Source organism: Erpetoichthys calabaricus, chromosome 4, assembly GCF_900747795.2.
Source record: "Erpetoichthys calabaricus chromosome 4, fErpCal1.3, whole genome shotgun sequence".
NCBI lineage: Eukaryota > Metazoa > Chordata > Cladistia > Polypteriformes > Polypteridae > Erpetoichthys > Erpetoichthys calabaricus.
The window spans coordinates 308,913,980-308,936,297 of NC_041397.2; the positions used below are offsets into that span (position 1 = coordinate 308,913,980).

At 37.5% G+C, this 22,318-nt stretch overlaps 1 protein-coding gene across 1 annotated transcript in view; it reads right to left on the reverse strand.

Annotated features, from left to right (window-relative positions):
- Nucleotides 1-2,578: 2,578 nt before the first annotated feature.
- Nucleotides 2,579-22,318, reverse strand: part of LOC114641304 (olfactory receptor 5F1-like) — a 31,078-nt gene continuing 11,338 nt past the window's right edge. Inside the window, exon 2 of the mRNA XM_028790374.2 lies at nucleotides 2,579-3,670. Coding sequence (XP_028646207.2) covers nucleotides 2,692-3,648 — 957 coding nt within the window. The 5' untranslated portion in view covers nucleotides 3,649-3,670 and the 3' untranslated portion in view covers nucleotides 2,579-2,691. The remainder of the gene's footprint in view (nucleotides 3,671-22,318) is intronic.

A 22,318-nucleotide genomic window follows, 5' to 3' on the forward strand; every position in this document is an offset into this window, starting at 1 on the left:
AGAGTCTGCCTAAATTGAAAGTGTAAAGTAGCGAGCGGATCCAGAATGACATCAATGGGCAGAACGACGTCCCATGATGCCTTTCCATCAGTCTCTGTGGAGACATCGGTGCAAGACGGTGTTATGTCACTCGTGTTGTACTGAGTCACCACGTGATTGTACACTGCTTCCAGCAGTTGATGCGGTGTGGGGACAGTTTGAGATGGTGATTCTCCATCTATATAATCAGGCCTAGCTTTTTACTCAGGGTGGTTCTTGCTTTTTATGTTTAGCTAGTCTTACCCTAGTATCGTCGGATAGGGTGGCTTACACATGATAGCTACCCTGAGTTTCTGGGTTATTCCGTGGTTGGTGAGGACACAGAGGGAGGACCTGTATCATCGAGTTTCTCCATGAATACAGGTCAGACTAGTCACTCCTGGTAGCCATTGTCATGGAAGCCCATAACGGCAAGCAACAATTGTAATGTTACTGCGGGAATTAATAACCTTGGTGAATGGAAGAGACAGAGAGTTAGCCATCAGACAGTACCTTTCTCCGCACCCCCAACTGCACTTCATCAGCTCACTGAAATGTGGACTTATAGCAGTGGGGGGGGGGACGCTGCTCCTGTCCTGTGGTACAATTGTCCAACCCATGGTGCAGTGGCGTTCAGGCTTAGGTTTGGCCCACTCGTCCTCACCAAACTGCTCCAGGTGTGTCAGGTTTGAAGGTGTCTTCTCCAGACTGCATGTTTCAGTTCTTTCCATAGATGTTTGATGGGATTCAAATCAGGGCTCCTAAAAGGCCACTTCTGAATAGTCCAATGTTCTGTTCTTAGCCATTTTCTTGTGCTTTTAGCTTTGTGATTTGGCTCCTTATCCTATTGGAGGACCCATGGCCTGCGACTGAGACTGAGCTTTCTGACACTGGGCAGTATGTTTTGGTCCATAGAGTGCCTTGATGTTCTTGAGGTTTCATTGTTCCCTGCACAGACTCAAGGCACGTCGTGACAGATTCAGCAAAGCAGTCCCAAAACATCACTGAGCCTCCTCCATGTTTCACAGTAGGTTTGGCATTCTGTTCTTTGAAAAATTCATTTTTCATCTGTGGACATGGAGCTGATGTGATTTGCCAAAAAGGTCCAGTGTTGTCTCATCTGTCCAAGGGACATTCTCCTAGAAGCCTTGTTGCTTGTCAATATGCATTTCAGCAAATTCCAGTCTGGCTTTTTTATGCTTTTTCGTTCAACAGTGGAGTACGCCTGGGTCTTCTTCCACTTGGCCCGATGTCACTCCAAAAGTGACGGATGGTGCGATCTGACACTGATGGACTTGACCTGGGAGTTTAGCTTATACAATGGAACCTCGGGTCACGACCGTAATTCGTTCCAAAACTCTGGTTGCAACCCGATTTGGTCGTGACCCAAAGTAATTTCCCCCATATGATTATATGTAAATACAATTAATCTGTTCCGGACCGTACGAACTGTATTTAAATATATTTTTTGTAAAGATTTTTAAGCACAAAAATAGTTAATTATACCATAGAAGGCACACTGTAATAGTAAACTAAATGTAAAAACACTGAATAATGTAACATTGCGACTGCTTCCTTCTGCCCCACCGAGTGTCGACCAAACACATCTGCTTGGACTCACTGTCCAGCAGCCTGCCTGTGAGCACGCACTCGCTCGCACGCTCACTCACACCGGTTCTTTCCACACTGCTTCCTGCTTACTTCCTCACTCCGCAACCTCCATCTTTCTTTTCTTTTTCCTCCCTTTAGCCGCTTCGAGCTTCTATTTATGGAGAGGACATGGCAGCTGTAGCGCGGCAATTATTTATTTAAAACTGGCCTCTTGACGTGAGCTGTGGACCCTCTATACCACAAAGTCCCTCTGTGCGATGCGGTCCAGATCTAATTATGCAGATCCAGATCATCTGGATGACTTTGATTTATACGGGGACAATTTCAGTTTGGTGCAAAGATGATTCTTCATGTCATCAGTTCGCACACTTCTCGATGGTCCGGGATTTTTCGGGTGATTTTCTATGTAATAAACGTAATAAGTTATAGCGTAATGAAAATTGCATAATTAGATCTGGACCACTCTATACTGTACAGGGAGAGACTGAACACATGCGTAAATCACCGGCACGTATGAACCGGAAGGGAAACGAAATAGAGCACAAAGAGTTCACAGCGAATGCACAGGGAGCAGACTGAACACGTGCGGAAATCATCGGCGCGTACGTACCGGAAGTGAAGCTGGCTTGTTCGTCACCCGAGTGTGTGGTCGTGAACAGATGCAAAAGTTTGGCAAACGTTTTGGTCGTAACCCGATTTGTACGTGGTCCGAGACATTTGTGACCCGAGGTTCCACTGTATGTCTTTGGAAGTTGTCCTTGGTTTTTTTGTCTACCGTTCTCAATTATTTTGTCTACCATTCTTAGCTCATTCTACCTACAAACCCATGTGATGAGACAAACATTTTATGTATTTATTTGACAAATATTTAATTCTAATACATGAATTGTGTATTCCTGTAGCACAGAATTAATTTATTATGTATACAATAAAAGATTATACATTCCAATGAGATGCAATTAGAGGATATTTATCATTATCATGATACTGTGAATGATTATTTTTAAAATTTTTAACTGATTTAAGTATTAAGTAAGGTCAACTGTTATTTCCACTCTAAGGTTATGTACGGTTGTTGATTTCCAGATTCGTTCTCTTTCCCGTGAAAAGTTTCTTTATTGCATTTTTCATTTCCTTGTTCCTAAAACTGTAGATGATAGGATTGATCATTGGTGGGAGGATAGTAGCGACTACAAGAAGAGTGTTGTAGGTTTCGGTTGACAGCTGTAATCCAAATCCAGGAAGAATGAAAGCGATAATCAGGGGCACGTAAAAAAGCAACACCACGAGCAGGTGTGTAACGAGGACATCGAAGACTTTCTTCTTACTTTCAGCCGAGGAAATCTTAAGCGCTGCATGGGCAATCTTGCCATAAGAAATGAGGATTATTGTCAAAGTACCACAACCATTTATACTTGCGATTGTTGAAAGAAAACTTAAGTATTTAGGATTGTCATTGCAAGAAATGTGAACCATGTTGGCATAATCACAGAAACAGAAAGGTAGGACATTAGTACGACAAAAAGAAAGTTCACTGACGAATATCAAATATACAGTCATTGTCATTCCAGAGATAATGTTGGACACTAACATGCCTACCCACACAGTTTTACCCGTCACAAGCTGAGGGTATCTCAACGGGTAAATGACTGCGACATAGCGGTCATATGCCATAAGAGTGAAGAGATAAACTTCTACAATCTCAAGATGAAAGACCAGGAACATCTGAACCAAGCAGGCACCATACGGTACCGGAGACGCGTCAAACAGAAGAAGAGCCATCATTTTAGGGATGAGGTTAGTGTTGTGTAGCACATCTATAAGAGCAAGGATAGCAATGAAAAAAAACATAGGATTGTGGAGCTGGTGGTTCAGGATTATTACCAGGAGGACCAAAAGGTTTCCAAAAAGTGTTGCCAGATAAACGATGGCCAAGGCAGCAACTGTAAAGCTTCTAATTTCTGGTCTGATTTCACAGTGCAGCACAAACTCCGACACAAAGACAGTGGCATTGCTCATCTCTGTAGGTTCCTTCTTTAAGCTGTAACAATAAAAAAACAATGTGAGACATGCATTTTAGTTGCAGTATGTTGTACAAAGTTAGTGACTGAATAATGCAAACAAGTACATTATTTCGTGATTCTATGTATTACATTCATCACAGATGTGTGTCTGTGGATCACTCTTTGGGTTCATCTGAGGTATGTACTACCACCCTGAATTGAGGGGGGCGCTGCCGCTAACTTGTGATCCTCCGCCTAAAAATCCTGCAACTACTGGAAGTAGGCATTCTTTGTTAAACAGAACACACCACAGGATGGGACGGAGCTCCTATCTTGTGATCAAAGGACAACCAAACACCTAACCTGATGGCTTTTCTTTTTGTTTGGACTTTTTTGTTGTCCTTATGCCTTTAGTAGCCATTTTTCCTTTATTTTTCTTGGTTGGATTAAACAGGGACAACTTGGATGGCACCCCAACATTTATTCTTGAATCTTACAGTCCTTTTTTACTTGACCACACATTTAACAAATATTGACATTTAGAAATCAAAGTGAAATATGATACAGTAATCCCTCGCTATATCGCGCTTCGCCTTTCGCGGCTTCACTCCATCGCGGATTTTATATGTAAGCATATTTATATATATCGCGGATTTTTCGCTGCTTCGCGGGTTTCTGCAGACAATGGGTCTTTTAATTTCTGGTACATGCTTCCTCAGTTGGTTTGCCCAGTTGATTTCATACAAGGGACGCTATTGGCAGATGGCTGAGAAGCTATCCAGCTAACTTTTCTCTTTCTCTTGCGCTGACTTTCTCTGATCCTGACGTAGGGGGATTGAGCAGGGGGGCTGTTCGCACACCTAGACGATACGGATGCTCGTCTAAAAATGCTGAAAGATTATCTTCACGTTGCTATCTTTTGTGCAGCTGCTTCCTGAAGTGGCATGCTGCACGGTGCTTCGCATACTTAAAAGCTCGAAGGGCACATATTGATTAGTGCTTGAAAAACAAACTCTGTCTCTCTCTCTCTCTTTGTCTGCTCCTGACGGAGGAGGTGTGAGCTGCTGCCTTCAACAGCTTTGTGCCGCGGTGCTTCGCATACTTAAGCCAAACAGCCCTATTGATTTGTTTGCTTTTCCTCTATCTCTGTGACAGTCACTGCTCCTGACACGCACTCCTTTGAAGAGGAAGATATGTTTGCATTCTTTTAATTGTGAGACGGAACTGTCATCTCTGTCTTGTCATGGAGCACAGTTTAAACTTTTGAAAAAGAGACAAATGTTTGTTTGCAGTGTTTGAAATAACGTTCCTGTCTCTCTACAACCTCCTGTGTTTCTGCGCAAATCTGTGACCCAAGCATGACAATATAAAAATAACCATATAAACATATGGTTTCTACTTCGCGGATTTTCTTATTTCGCGGGTGGCTCTGGAACACAACCCCCGCGATGGAGGAGGGATTACTGTACTTGTCATCATCGTAAGAAATTATTAAATGCAAAATGATAGTGTTCTGACAAGAGGTGGAAAGAGGTCAGCCACAAGGACATAATAATAAACGATCAGAGAATGAAGTGTAATTAAAACCAAGAAAATCAAGCTAAACTGATGTCTAAACCCAAAATGTTATCAAATTCAAAATCAGAACACAGTGGTTAAGTTCATTAATAAGGACTTTGTCTTCATTCTGGATAGGGTGGTGGCTTTGTGGCTAAGGATTTGAACCGGTATATGGAAGGTTGCTAGTTCAAATCGTGTTACTGCCAGAAGAGATTCTACCCGATGGGCATTTGAGCCACGCCCTTAACACTGAAATTTTCTCTGGGGTGCTTTACAATGCCTGACTCTGTGCACTGACCCCCAAAGGTCATGCGAAAAAATAATTTCCCCTCAGGGATTAACAAAGTATAGAAAAAAATAATCCATCCATCCATCCATCCATGATCCAACCCACTATATCCTAACTACGGGCTCATGGTGGTCTGCTGGGGGTAGCCAACACAGGGCGCAAGGCAGGAAACAAACCCCGGGCAGGGCGCCAGCCAACAGCAGGGCATAATTTACTTGCCACATGTGGTTTGTAGTGATGGCTGGGAAAAACTTTTTTTGGGGGAACAAAGATAAGAAACCGACCAACTGATTGTTAATGATTAGATGGACCACAGCAAACAATATAAATAGTTCATGAAAAAAATCTCATGTTACTGAGGTATACATGTCAAGTAATCCAGTCAAATTCTCACAACAGGCATTTTGACTAAAATATTGCTTTATGAACACTTCTGGAAAATCGGACCAGTGTGTGAAGAGGCAACACATTCACAAGGGATCAAGCTTTTGAATTGAAGACCTATCTCTCCCCCTAATTCAATGGTCAAGAGTCCTGACTTCAATTCATTTCAAGTAACGTGAGATTTTTCCACAGATGTTTTAAATAAAACCGAGTGCCATTGTGAACAATGCAAAATATTTTCTCACTGACACTGAGGGCCTTCAGCCAATGAATTATTCAGCAGAAGTCCACAATGAAATACGACTGGGGGTCCTTTATAACAACAGCAACATGTCAGTTTAGCACCTCACTGGGACTGCCAAGTCAGAAGTTTTCTTTCTTTTTAGTCATTCTGGTGTGTGTTCAGACCATAGTGTGTGCATGTATATTTATTTATCTATAAATTTATGTATAGATTTTCACTCTGAGAACAAATAAAGTTCTATCTATCTATCTATCTATCTATCTATCTATCTATCTATCTATCTATCTATCTATCTATCTATCTATCTATCTATCTATCTATCTATCTATCTATCTATCTATTATATAGTGCCTTTCCCATCTATCTATCTATCTATCTATCTATCTATCTATCTATCTATCTATCTATCTATCTATCTATCTATCTATCTATCTATTATATAGTGCCTTTCCCATCTATCTATCTATCTATCTATCTATCTATCTATCTATCTATCTATCTATCTATCTATCTATCTATCTATCTATCTATCTATCTATCTATCTATCTATCTATCTATCATAAGCATGAAATGACATTTGAGAAGAAATACTTGATTAGTAATGAAGAGCTAACATTAGTTAGCATTTGAAAGAAAAAAAAACTTTTTTCACACCACTGCACTCATTCAAAACACCATAATTTAAGTAAAATATTTATCGCCACATCACATATATTGGAGGGCTACTTGTTTTAATTCTATGCAATGGCATCTACTTTATAAAACATTTGTATCATCTTATGAATAATATTTTTATAAAATACTCAATATTGCTTCTTAAATATTATTCAATAACCTATTTATTTGTTATGAATCTCCATGAAGACACCCTTCAACTAAACTTTTAGTCAAATTCTTTCCCCTATTAGTCATTTAAAATAATCTTAAATTACTCTAAATTAAAGATACAGCAGGAAGACTTTTGTCTTTGTATAATTCTACAAGTTACACATATCTTCAGTTGCTTACTTACAGCAATCACGTTAATCTGTTATGAAAATGCACTGTAAAAAGAGAAAAAGTGCTCTTTTTGACTTAAGGTGATTTTATTGTTTGTAATGAACTATATTAATAAGTTTGTTCACCTAACATAATTTTTTGCTTTACTTCAAATTGAAAAACCTTGCTGTCACTTAATGTTATTTGCTCCATTTAAACTAACGCAAAAAATATCGCTTTGTAAATTTTCAGACGCCTGCGCAGTACACGATAGAATGTCTGATGCAATAGTCTCATATCGTGAGAGTCCAAAAACGAGTGTGCAGTTTGCTGCGGTTGGCGCCATTCGAGTTCTGATTTCAAGACGGGCAAAGAAAGAGTTTGTGGAACATTCCACGATTATTTGGAGTGATATAAATTTCAAAATTAGGTAAGTTTTTTTTTGTTTGTTTGTTTTTGCCTACAGCTGCAAGTATTTGATATTCACTGTCAAAGGAGAGCCGTGATATAAGTTAAGGTGTAACTACAGAAGATTATGTCTGCGACGCCATTAATGTGAAATATTCCTATAATGTTTGCAAAATAGCTTGCTTGTAAATGATAACGTATTGTGATGTTTAATTTATTAATCAATCATTGTAATTGCCAATTTTTTTCTGGACTGACATGAACAAAATATAAATTACTTTTAGTTTGTTGCATACCCTCGTTTCTGAGAGTACAACGTTCAAGTTAAGAAACGCATTCTAATGGGTTTTTATGAAGCTTTAACGTAACTAATCATCATTGTTATTGAAGTTAAGTGCCATAACATGCAAAATGCAGTTTATTATATAGACTGAATTGATAATGCCCTATCATTTAAGGTGTATAGGACTAGCTGTATACAGTTTAAACCGGTGCGGTTGTGTTGGTTTCTTTTCCACACTTGCGATTACAAGCAATTTTTTCTTTAAGTGTGGTGGGGTTACTACGGAAGCATATTAGGGCCACGGTGAAGAAAAAAAAATACGGACACAGTGAAGAAAAAAAAAACTATATGTCGAGAATACAGTCAACATGTCAACTTTATTCTCGACATATATTTTTTTTCTTCACCGTGGCCCTAATACGCTTGCGTAGGGGGTTGGGGTATTCATGTTTGAATATCTACCACGCTAATATGCATATTCTGTATCGACGAGTTGTTTGGGGTTAATGGGGTTGCCCTCTTAATTTGTCAGAGACTGAAACTGAAAAATGACCGTATGTAGTAACTGCAAACCCAGGTTTTAAGTATTAACCAGATATAGTACCAATATTATTAAATACAATAACATCATAAGTCTTTAGACAATTCATGGGCATATATTATTGCCTTGACCATTCTAGGTTGATTACATTAAAATGTAATCAAAAAATTATTTTTGATTTGAGAAAATTATTTGTCATATAAATTGATTATACAAAAAAGCATTAAAAGAGATGGCATGTGTCCAGTAGTAAAAAATAACATTAGAAGTTCATCAGGTCATGATGAATATAGATAGGCAGAACTTTATTTGTCCCTGGGGGAAATTTGGCTTTTTACTGAAGCTCTTTAAATAAATAAATATATAAACATGGAGCACTACAGAGCCTTCAATGTAATGGCTTCAGCCACCAATGATTTGGAACGTGTTGAGATCCAAGAACTCACAGATGTATACCCATTGTGTGATTATATAGTGCAAGGCATGCGGCTAGTCACTGTAAAAAGATACATTCATGTGTAGGTAGAATACATTTTTAATGTTTAAAAATATGAGGAAATGTACATGGTAAATGTTAAATAGTTAAAAGTTCAGAACATTAAAGTAACCTTAATGAGACATTTAGTTAAAAGGAAACCATTTCCTGAATACAGTCATTTTGAGTTTAGAATAATATGTTATATAAACACCCCATAATACATTTTTTGGTTTACACCATAGATGTGCTGAATGAGCATAAACAACTTTTGTCTTGACTGCTGTAAACACAGGTTCGTCAGTTTAATTTTTTGTATAATGGAATCTTATGTATTTTTATGTAGAGTTAAAGCTTAATATTTTTAAATTTAAATTTTATTTATTTGAAAATGTAATGTTTTATGTCAGCTTTTATATAAGCCTTAATATTCTTTACATATGCCTTTGTAATCTTGCATAGTAACTTCTGAAGGGTAAATTACCACCATAGGTCAGTCAGTGAACATCTTGTAGGATAAGAGAATGTTAATGTTATATATCAATACCATGTAAAATGTATACAACATTGTTAATAGCCAATATAACATTTTTACTGTTAATTATTAAAGAAATGTAGTTTACTTGTGTAGTTATTTAAAGCAGGATAATAATAATTAGTTATATACAGTATGTGTATATATATGTTAGTAAGTAAGTGTGATTATTTAACTGTTGTTTGTGTTGTGATTTTATTTTCGTTCATTTATAACTGTCTAAAATAAATGTTTTGCTCTTTACTTGTGTTTTCAGATACTGTTATCATGTCTGGAAAGAGATGTGCATGTCTTTGAGTGATATTTGGTATAGATGATGCCAGGAAAAAGATCCTGCCAAATGGTATACCTGACTCAGTAGATGCTCTCATCAATGAAGTACAGTTTGCTTTTCAATTGAAAGAAGATATTAGATTACAGTACAAGGACAACGACTTCAATGAATTTCTTCATTTAACTTTAACCTCAGAACTTGAAGATCTGAGCATCATAAAAGTGGTCTACATTGAGAAATCAGAGCAAACTGCTGAGCTTTCTCAATCGCCTTTGCCAGTACTTGATGACTGCAGCTCTGTAATGTCAGGTGACACAGATGATACAGTTATCTCTTCACTTTCAACCAGAACACAGGCATGGCCAAAAGTTTTCCAAATTCCACAATTTTCATATGAAACCGAACTTCAACTTGGAAAAGGTAATGCAGAATATAGGACAAAGAAAATTATACTGACAGTAATCTCAAAGACGAAAAGTGACATACTGCAAAAGAGATATTTCGATTTAAAGCATACCCACAAGACGCCAACTTCTGTGAGGTGTCCGAGGCCCTGATAAAGAAACACCCCTGCCTACAAGAGCCTGGGTCATATAATGGATGCTCTGGGTGGAAACAAAGGCTAAAATATAAAATGGGAAATTATCGGACACAAATGAAGCTTTATGGTTGTCCAGAGCTTGCTGTAAATTCTGTAAAAAACAAGGCAAGGGAAGGTGACAGTGTCTACCCAGCAAAAAACGTGAAAAAGGCAAAGAGGGCAGAGGCAAACTACTTACCTGATTTACTGTACCTCAGGGTGAGACACCAGAAAGCCTTGAAGTGGATAGAGAAATGCTTATGAGAGAGGCAAAGAAAAGAAATAATGAAAGAGTCATTCGAGAACTCATGGCAAAGACACTTGCGTATAGAAGGCACGAAGTAGTGAAGGAGCAGCCAAGGGTGGAGGATTTTATGAAGCGATGGCCTGCACTTTTCAACGTGAATGAGGTATGTAACTTTTTTCCCTGAAAGTGTTTTACTTTAAAAATATTTGATTTTTGATGTTAGTTAATTTCTTTAACTTTAATCTTTTTCCTCTAAGATTAATGCTGAGTTCCTGCGGATTACTACAATCCCTCTCCAGTCCAAATTTCTTGCACAGCTGGACAAATATACCAATAAACTGACAAGCATCATAAGACATAAAGGAGGAGCTGCCCGCTATACGACTGCCAGTTTCATTCAAGCCGTAGATCAGGTACGTTACATTTGCTAATTGCATTGAGACGGCGATCTTGAATTCTTAGGCAATTTTTTTTTTTGCCCACATGAATTTAGTGTTGTTTTGTTTTTTTGTTTTTTTAATAAATGTCTGGGTCAGTGAATATTAATAAATGTGTACTTTTGCATCCAGAAAAATGATGTAAACATCAGAAGAGAGTTTGTGCAGAGGTCACTTATTATTTACCTTGGTGAGGATGACAAGGATCTTATCAAAGTATATCGGTAAGGCTTAGTGTGCAATTTAGCATTATATATTTATGCTATTTGTTTATTAACAGAGATTTGTGTTTTTTCCTTTACTATTAAATTTCACAGTATGTTCACTCATGATTCTGAAGTAATATTCTGTATAGTCACTTGTGCAAGATATACTGCTTTATAGTTTGGTATTTTGAACATATTTGTTATATGACACTGATAAGACATTATCATTCAATGCTTTAATGGTTCTTAGGGTTTATTTATCTATGTCAAAGTTCACTATATCATAATGGATGAGTATTTGCATCTTTATCTTTTAATTGTAGGATACATTAGGAGATAATGCTGAAAGAGAAATGAAGACACTCAAAATGGCCATATTTGTCATCCGTAAAGAGGGTGATTGATCCTTTCCACACACCTAAAGAAGTTGCCATTGTTATTGAAGGTGTAGAGGTGTGAAATGGACTACAGTCTGTTGCAGCAGCTTGTCCAATATTGTTTGGTCTAATGTATGCAATAAATGTTAGATACCCTAAAGAGTTAAAACTCACTTTTGAAGTTTTCCAAAAAGTGTTTATGGAACTGGAGGGAAATAAGAAATCTCCCAGAGTGCAGAACCTAAGCAGTAAGCTTCTCAGCTCAGATTAATTTGGCGATGAATATATTTATGTCTAAGTTTTAAGACTATATCACAAAGCAGTTTGTTATTTGTAGAATATCATTTGTTGCTTTTTGAATTTGTCTTTAAACTCCTGTAATATTTTGTATTGATCTCCCTAACCATGGTTGTAGTTGTGTTTTAGTTCTTCTAATTAGTGTTTTGAAAGAGGGAATTGATTGCACTAAGTCTAATAAAGCATTTGAAAGTTTATAGCTCAAAAAAAATTACAGAATTAACTAAACTGAATTTTCATTGCATTACTTGAATCTTTGGTAAATTTTTCAATTGGTTGCATGTATGTATGTATGTGTGTGTGTGTGTGTGTGTGTGTGTGTGTGTGGGTGGGTATATACTGTAAGTTCAAAATGTGAAATTGTGTATTTAATTATTGCTACTTAGTCTGCGTTAGGTTGAGTACTTATTTTTATATAATAGTACAATTTAACATTTATGTAAAGTATAATATATACACACACATTTTATGTATACTATATAATGTTATATAATGTATAAAATATAAGATGTATTTAATATACGTATATATAATTTCATATAGATATTTTCTATCTATCTATCTATCTATCTATCTATCTATCTATCTATCTATATGTAATTTATAAAAACATTTTTGTGAAAAGCTTGCATATATGTAGTATACTATGTAATATATAAAATATAAGGTGTATTTAATATATGTATATATAATTTCATCTATCTATCTATCTATCTATCTATCTATCTATCTATCTATCTATCTATCTATCTATATGTAATTTATAAAAACATTTTTGTGAAAAGCTTGCATATATGTAGCATACTATGTAATATATAAAATATATTATGTATTTAATATATGTATATATAATTTTTCACATAGATGTTTTAAATATAATTAGTAAAAACATATTTTTTTTGTGTGTGTAATGTTTGCTCTGTAAATTTTTAATACAGAACATGTTATGAAAATGACCAAAAAATTATGATTTTTGTGTTGCAAATATTCAGTAATAAATCTAAACGTGTTTTGTTATTATGTCTTCTGTATTTCATTTATATTTGTGAACAACACAACTAATTAGGAGGAAACTAATTAAATTGCTGATTAGTTCTTGAGGCATTCTAATGAAATGTGCTCATTTAAAAAACATGTTGAATGAAACTTAAATTATAAGTTAACTTAAAAAACATTTAATTAACATAAAATTAAAATTTTCATTTTTTATTCAAAGGAAATACCACTTTTTGAGTGGGAGAAATTACATTTCCTCAAATTAAATTCTTTCTTTGGTTAAACATTGATAAGTTGAACTGACACAAAAAAATGGGTTAATATTATACAAAAATATTCATTAAAAAAATTGATTCAATTGATTGTTACCACTTGACGTAATTTTTTTAAGTTACACCAACAAATAATTTTTTACAGTGTGTGTCCTAACAGTCCTCTGACAAAAGGGAAGCATTTTAAATCAAGGATCTAAAACTGATGCTTGCTGACAGCGTCATTGAAGTAATGAAATATAAAAGAGCTGGCCATTGTGCCTGAAAATGCTGCTATTATTGAACTACTTCAAGTCGGCTGCTTTGAGCACAAGCTCACTATTGTATCTCAGAATGATCTGAAAATTCCAACAACTGTACGCCAGCCTTGCCAGGTGAGGTACATTGTAGGGTCTGTTATCTTTACAAATAAAAACTGTTATAGATTTTGTTATTTTTGGGGGCAGGAGGTGACTTAAACAGAAGCTTGGAGCTAAGCACTGTCTGCAGTGCGGAATATTTTGGCTCTACTCGCTTGTGACGTCGAGGTAAATGATCTATCTATCTATCTATCTATCTATCTATCTATCTATCTATCTATCTATCTATCTATCTATCTATCTATTGTTTGCTCTAGTCATTTAATGGTCACCATTGATTCACATTCTATCAAAATGTTTATCTTTGTTCTACATGTAAACATAAGTTTAAACAATTTTTTGGCCATCACTTCAAAGTATAAAGGGTAAATGTTCTTCTTCTTCTTTCGGCTACTCCAGTTATGGGTTGCCACAGTGGATCATCTTTTTCCATCTCTTCCTGTCCTCATCATACTTGTTCTGTTATACCCATCACCCTCATGTCCTCTCTCACCACATCCATAAACCTTCTCTTAGGTCTTACTCTTTTACTCTTGCCTGGCAGCTCTATCCTTAGCATCATTTTCCCAACATACCCCGCATCTCTCCTCTGCACATATCCAAACCAACAAAATCTCACCTCTCTGACTTTGTCTCCCAACCATCCAACTTGAGATGACCCTCTAATGTACTCATTTCTAATCCTGTCCATCCTCATCACACCCAGTGCAAATCTTAGCATCTTTAACTCATAAAGGGTAAATAAGAAATTGAAAAATATAATTTTTACTGGAGTACTCATTTAACGTCTTTTAGGGGTGAGTGAGTAAGAGGAGTTTGTGTGGATTGTTTAGGAAATGTATGAGAGAGTGAGGACTCTATGAGAGATGTATGAGAGAGTGAGGAAGTTAGAAGCAGAGTTGGGGTAACACAAGACTCCAGTTCAAGCAGGTCTGCACCAGAGATCTTCTTGAGGTCCTTACCTCTCTGATCTGCTTATGGATGTTTTGAGACTTGAGATAAAAGACCAATCTCCCTGATGCAGGCTTTCTGCTGATGACATTGTAATGTGCAGCAACAGAAATGAAGAAGTGGAGATGAAGTTTGAAGAATCGAGAAGGGCTTTGGAAGATAGATGGTTATAAATAAAGATAAACAGGAAGAAAACAGAATACCTGAGGTTTAATGATGATCAGGATCTAGAAGTTAATCTGAAGAGAGAGTGGATAAATTTAAATATCTAGGATCCATGGCAGAGCAAGATGAAAATAAAAAACAAATGTAAGCCTTCGAGTGCGGTGTGTGTAGAGCAATTGGAAGGTATGAGGAGTATTGTGTGATTGAAGAATTAAGGCATAGGCTAAAGGTAAGATGGTGGTAGGACCAGCAATGATGTATGGAGCTTAGACATGGGCAATAAAGGAAGCACAGCAGGAGAAGAAGTTGGATGTGACAGAAATGAGAATGTGGAGATGGATGTGTGAAGTTACAAAAAATGACTGAATAAGAAATGAGACAATCAGAAGTTCAACAAAAGTGGAAGAGATAAGGAAGAAACTACAGGGAAGCAGGTTGGAGTGGTGTGGACATGTGATGAGGAGAGATGATGAAAATGTGGGAGAAAGAGTGATGGGAATGGAAGTACAGGGGAAGAGAAATTGAGAGAGCCCAAAGCAGAAATGGATGGATCAAGTAAAAGAAGATCTGAAAAAAAAGGGTCTGACTGGGGAGGAGGTGCAGGACGAAGCTGTTTGAAGGTTGATATATTTCATCGACCCCACATGTGTCAGTTTACAACCTGCTCAATGCAGACCAAGGTTACGGTTGGTGGCTGGAGCCATTCAGCTAGCATAAGGTGCAAGGCAGAAAGAAACCCTGGGCAGGGCACTAGTCCATTGCAGGGCTCAACCCCACACAGAAGTGGGTAAAGATGAAGAGGAAGAAGAAGAAGTAGAAGAAGACGATATACTTGTGCTGTTCTAAGAATGTTTATTTTAATTCAGGAGGGCATATCACTCATTTAGGAAAGCCAGATCACCCAAGAAAAAACCCACCCAGACATGGAGCAAATGTGCCCATTCTTCAAGGGCAACAAATTGGATGCAGGATTGAAACCCAGAGCACTGGATCTATAAAGCAGCCGCACTAACCATTGTGCTTCTATGCTATCCTAATTGCCATTCTAGAGTATTTACTGATATGAATTAATGATATGTGACAACATGTAAGTTAAGAACTTAGCCATTTTCTGAAGCTGCTCCCAATCCTGCATGAGTGATACCCTTCACACATGTACATCATCTGTTCATTTTTCATACCCACTTAATCCAATACAGGGCTGCAGTGGGCTGGCATTAATTGTGGCAGCATTATAGAATGTAATTCTTGATAGTTCAAGTCACATTGACCCAGTCTGGATTTAGCAAGAAGTGTAACGTAGAAGTTTTTGGAATTCTGGAGGAGAGCCGATATGGATCCTAGAAGAACTTGCAAGGACCACACAGACGGTGACTGAGATTTGAACTCACTCTCCTGGAGTTATAAAGCAGCCCTGTAAATCAGTCTTTACTTTGAACACACACTCCCAGCAGGCCTCTTACAGAATATAGAATTGGTGAAGAATGAACAGAGCAATAATCATAAAAATAAATGATAAACAAGCAGAGTATTTTTAAGGAATAATAAATTATTAGCTCAACCTCAGTTTTTGGAATTCTACGAGTTAGTGTTTAGCTTGTGACATACCTTCAGAATGAAATCCTTCCAAAACGGCCAGGGCACTCTTCCTTCCAACTTTTAATTCAGATCCTACCTAACAAGTTCAACATGCGAGTAAATCTTTGTTCATCTGCTTTCCACATATTTATTTGATCTCATCATCATCACTTTAGCTTCAGTACGCTTTGTGAATTCTTCTGTTTAGGTTACCCGTATGTTGCATTTATTTAACAATGGTGTTGATGATAAAACTTTTCCTACTTCCTAAAACCACAAGCCTCATCTCAGGTTTATTTATCATGGAAGCTTTCTGTCCTTCCCTTTGGAAATCTTTACACAAACAGCAGAGCCATGAAGTCCTCAGGGATCACGGCTGAAGCTCTCTGCAGAAAGCTGTTGCCAGCCTAGAATGTTGGTTTAAAAAAAGGCACACAAATCCACCAGTACTTCACCATGAGGTACAACTGCAGTTGTCAAAGTAGATTAATTAGAAGAAGGCTCCCCAGACTAAACCAGCTCAGACCTATTAAGGTAAATTGGACCACCTTATCCAGGGTGGCTGTCACGATCAGAATACATTATACGTACATATTTTTTTTTTCAGCTCAAGCATGAAGTCCTAAGGGATCACACCTGCATCTCTCTGCAGATTTCCACTTCTAAAGCTGTTGCCAGGCTATACTTTAAAAAATGCACACAGATTCACAAGTGCTTCATGCCAATTAGAACTGGGTAGCCCAATTAAAGCAGCTCAATGTTATCAATGTCCACTAGGCTAACTTATCCAAGGCAGTGTACAAGATCAGAATACATCGTGGTTGTTTTATGTATTTATTTTTCTTTTTTTTTAATATAAATATGGAAGAGAGGTGAAAAAGATGGGATGGAATGGGTGGAGAAGAATGTCAGGAGTAATTTGTGACAGAAGGGTATCAGCAAGTGTGAAAGGGAAGATCAACAGGACAATAGTGAGACCAGCTATGTTATATGGGTTGGAGACGGTGGCACTGATCAAAAAACAGGAGACAGAGCTGGAGGTAGCAGAGTTAAAGATACTAAGATTTGCACTGACCGTGACGAGGATGGACAGGATTAGGAACTAGGCGAGATTGCATTGGTTTGGACATGTGCGGAGGAGAGATGCTGAGAGAAGGGTACTAAGGATAGACCTGCCAGGCAAGAGGACAAGAGGAAGGACTAAGAAGATGTTTATGGATGTGATGAGGGACGACATGCAGGTGATGGGAATGACAGAGCAAGATGACGAGGACAGGAAGATTTGGAAAAAGATGATCCGCTGTGGTAACCCTTAACAGGAGCAGCAGAAAGAAGAAGAAGAAAAAGAAGAAGGACTCCAAGGAGATTAACAGACTTCCTGGAATTGAATTGACAGCCACGGGTTTAACATGAGAACTGACACGTAGTTTTTTTAGGCAATATAACTGTTGTACTAATAAGAGCACAAGAAAATCTAAGAAACAAGAAGAAACCATTCAGTCCCTCAAACTTATTTGCATAGCTAATAGCTAAATGGTCCTAATATCTCATCTGATACATCTTAAAGGTTGTCAAGGTTTCTGCTTCAACTCTATGTCTCAGTAGTTTGTTCTGAATTCCCACAACTCTTTACATAAAGAAGTTTTTCTGTTTTCAGTCCTCAATGTACTTTCCCTTAATTTCCACTGATGTCCTTGATTATGTGATTAACCGTTAAGTTGAAAGAATTCTGCTGGATCTACTTGATCAATGCATCTGATGATTTTGAAGACCAGGATTAGGTCCCTACTAGGACTGGGTATCAGCACTGATGTCCCGATTCGGTTTCGATTCACAATGTCCCGATTCGATTCAAAATTGATTTTATCTGGACTGAAGTAGTGTGCATTGATATATTTGAAGTGGTGCCTTTTTTAGAAATTACTAACCATGCATAGAGAGCATTAATATAATGTGACAAATTTCAGTAAACGCTTTATTTGAAGGGTGTCTACATAGTGACTTCATAACATATGCATAAGCATGAAATGACAATTGAGACGAAATACTTGATTAGTAATGAATAGTTAACAGTATTTGAAAGATGTGGAACAAAAAAAGAACTTTTTCACAGCACTGCACTCATTTAAAATTCACCATAATTTAAGTAAAATATGTATCGCCACATCACACATACTGGGGGGCTCCTTGTTTTAATTCTATGCAATGGCATCTACTTTATAAAACATTTGTATCACCTTATGAATAATATTATTATAAAATACTCAAATATTGCTTCTTAAATGTTATTCAATAACCTATTTATTTGTTATGAATCTCCATGTAGACACCCTTCAACTAAACTGTTAGTCAAATTTCTTCCCCTGTTAGACATTTAAAATAATCTTGAATTAGTCTAAATTAAAGATACAACAGGAAGACGTGTGTCTTTGTGTAATTCTACAAGTTACACATATCTTCAGTTGCTCATATCTTCAGTTGCTCACTTATAGCAATCATGTTAATCAATCACGAAAATGTGTCCTAACAGTCCTCAGACAAAAAGGAAGCATTTTAAATCAAGGATCTAGAGCTGATGCTTGTTGACAGTGTCATTGAATGAGTTGAACATGAAAGTACTGGTCATTGTGACTGATGATGCTGCTATTATGGAGCTACTTCAAGTCGGCTGCTTTGAGTACACACTCACTTTTTATCGTAAGAAAATTCCAATAACTGTCCGCAAGCCTTGCCAGGTGAGGTATAGAGAGAGTTTATTTTTTTGTATATCCCAAAATCACACAGGAAGTGCCGCAATGGGCTTTAACAGGCCCTGCCTCTTGACAGCCCCCCAGCCTTGACTCTCTAAGAAGACAAGGAAAAACTCCCAAAAAAAAACCTAGTAGGGAAAAAATGGAAGAAACCTTGGGAAAGGTAGTTCAAAGAGAGACCCCTTTCCAGGTAGGTTGGGCGCGCAGTGGGTGTCAAAAGAAGGGGTCAATACAATACAATACAATACACAGAACAGAACAAATCCTCAATAAAAAATAAAAAATTTTTTTAGAAGTACGGAGCAGAATTTAACAGTAGATGATATCACATAATAAGATTTAGATAATTTTAGACTCCTGGAGACCTCATCCATCAAGCTGCCTCCCCCATTTGGCCATTCCACGGCTGAAACAGTGTTGGGCCAGCCAATCCGATGAAACGACCCCTCTTTCTCACGATTCCTGCGATCCTCCATCCCTGATGGAGGATTGCAGGAATCGTGGGAAAGAGGGGTCCTTTCATCGGATTGGCTGCTCTGTACTTCTAAAATTTATATTTTTTATTTCTTACTATATTGAGAAATTGTTCTGTTCTTTGTACTGCATTGTATTGTATTGACCCCCTTCTTTTGACACCCACTGCATGCCCAATCTACCTGGAAAGGGGTCTCTCTTTGAACTGCCTTTCCCAAGGTTTCTTCCATTTTTCCCTACTAGGTTTTTTTGGGAGTTTTTCCTTGTCTTCTTAGAGAGTCAAGGCTGGGGGGCTGTCAAGAGGCAGGGCCTGTTAAAGCCCATTGCGGCACTTCCTGTGTGATTTTGGGCTATACAAAAATAAATTGTATTGTATTGTATTGTAAACTGTATTGTAACTGTATACATTTTTGCCTTTTTTTGTCTTTTATTTTATGTGTGTAACTATTTTTTCTTTCATTCTTGTGTGCATTATTTGCTTTTACTTTTCATTAAATACCTTTAAAACAAACTCTTGGACTCTGAGAATTCTTTTGACACGCGTCTTACCCATGCCTGATGACACCTTATATATTTCAGCAGCTACAGGGTTCTTATTTTGATCCCGACTGCCCCACATAAGTTTCTGGCGAAATTACTGGGTCCTGCGGTAGTGGACGAATGAATGAGTCAAGTGAACTATAAGGTTATGCTTCCCAGTTGGCCCAATCCCATGCAAATCTTACATGTTAATCTTACGAAGGAGTGGCACAGACCCCATGAGGCACTGGTGAGTAACGTCTGGGCTCCTAGGCCCCTGTTTTGGAAGATATAAGTGCTTTCTGTTTTGGGTTCCTTTGAGTGATTGTAATAGTGTTTAACTTATCATTCTCTGCATGTACTTACCATTCTGAAATTAACTTTTTGCTGCTCTTTTTGTATTAATTCTAACAATCCACCCGCATCTTTCTTTGTTGCTGGCTTACTGCCTAGTTTCGTTCTGTCACACGAGTGCCACCCCCTTGCTTTGTCTTGGTAATTTCTTGGTCACTGGCAGCTGGGCTCACTGCTGTTCGTTGCATCTGTGGAGCAATTTTTCTGTCCTGCCTCCTCCAGAATGAGCGGGCTACAGCTGCTGCACTTACTTGACGAGGGAGGCTATCTGTTCCTAAACTGAAGAAGGATGACTGACAATGTCACTGCTTGATTGCTGTGTTTGTATGTACTGAAGTGGCAGCTCCCATTTGAATAAATACTGAGACTGTTCCTGTTTTCACTACAATAAAGCTGATTTTCTTGGAAACCTGGACTCACCTTCTTCTCTCTTGCGCAAGTCCCTCTAGACCAGGCTAGTTGTTAGTCTTGCTTGCTTTACGGCTCTGTTTTGGCCTCACGCTCTTTTGGCATTTTTTGTGTGTGTGAATTATAACAACACTGTACCGATAACTCACCAATCAAAAAACAGTACTCGTTAGAGCCTGTCCTTTCAATTTTAATGGATAAAAATTAGAGTTTTAATTTTAAGACATATTTCATCTTGCATGCGGTGTGGTGTCTCTGAACAAAATAAATCCACCTTAATAATAGGACAAATGTGTGTGTGTGTTATTTTATTATTACAAATGTCTGTAGAACACAGAATACGCTGAAGTTCACGTTGATTACTTAGATTACAACCCATCTTATAAAATACATACAGACACAAAAACATGAGTCATTTAATTATTTATGTTAATATGTATATTTTCTTGTTTATTTTTCCATTTCACTATACATTTACTTATGTGTGCATTTGTTCATTTTTAATGTATTTATTAAATTTTGTCAAAAATATTTCTCCATAGTTCAGTTGTTTGGACCAATGAACTCCCAAAGCTTTTTCCAGAATCTTTTGCTTCACCTATACACAGTCCCTTTAACCTGTATATGTGTTATTTTTTAATGTTTTAAAGAAAACTTTCAAAGAAAAGAAACCAATTTAAATGACATATTCCTCCAAGTCTGAGGTCATGGTTTCTGTCTTGGAAAATAGTGGATTGCTCTTATTGGAGCAGTTCCAGTATCTGGGAATCTTGTTCATGGGTGACAGAAAAAGGGACTGTGAGATTGACCATTCTGCTTTACTGATAGTGGAGGTGTAGCGGGTGCTGAGTCTAAAGACAAAACTCTCAGGTTTAGTGGTCAACCTACAGTGGTTATCGAAAAGAATTGCCCCCTTCAAAATATTCACATTTTTGTTGCTTTGCAGCCTGAAATGAAGACAGACACCAAAATCTTTCTCCAGCTGTATTTAGTCAATGCCACTTCCAATAGCCAAGTGAAAGATATACAGTCAATTCCGGTTAATTGGACCACGTGTTAATCAGACCAGCTGCTTATTCGGACCGAATCCTAAAGAACCAAAACAGATCATATTACATAAGCCTAATATTGTTCGCTTATTTGGACCAAAATTCCGTTTAATCGGAATGTGACAGAGAAGAAGAAAAAGAAGCCACAAGTCGCCCGCGGAAAGCGGATGTAAAGCGGGTCAGCAACATCGGGAGGATCCCTGGGCTCCCCAGGAGAATTTATGCTTTTATCAAAGGTCAGGAAGTTAGAAAATTTGTACCAAGTTCAAACCAGTGGGGGTGAACATGCCTGCCCTTTCTTTCCTAAAACGGACCCGGCCAGTTGCCGGCGACATGAAGTCGAGCATAAACAAGAGTGTCCGTGCAAGGAATTCCTTCCTGTCAATAAAGGATTAAAGTTTACACGAGAAACTTTTGCTTCAAGAAAGTCAAACTGGACGCTTTTAGTGCCGAAATACATTGAAACTTTGCGCCGCTATTTCATGCAGAAGGGAAATGAAGGCAGTCCCATTGATGCGTTAGATATTTGTGGTGATTTTGTTCAAGTGCAGTGCGTCAACAGAATGCGTCAGATCACACTAGACAAGTTCTTCAAACGTTGACTGGAATTTGGTAATGTAACCTTTTTTATTATGCTTCCCATGCTGAGTGTCGTGTAGATCATTTTGAAGAATTTGTAGATTTCTTTTTCACTA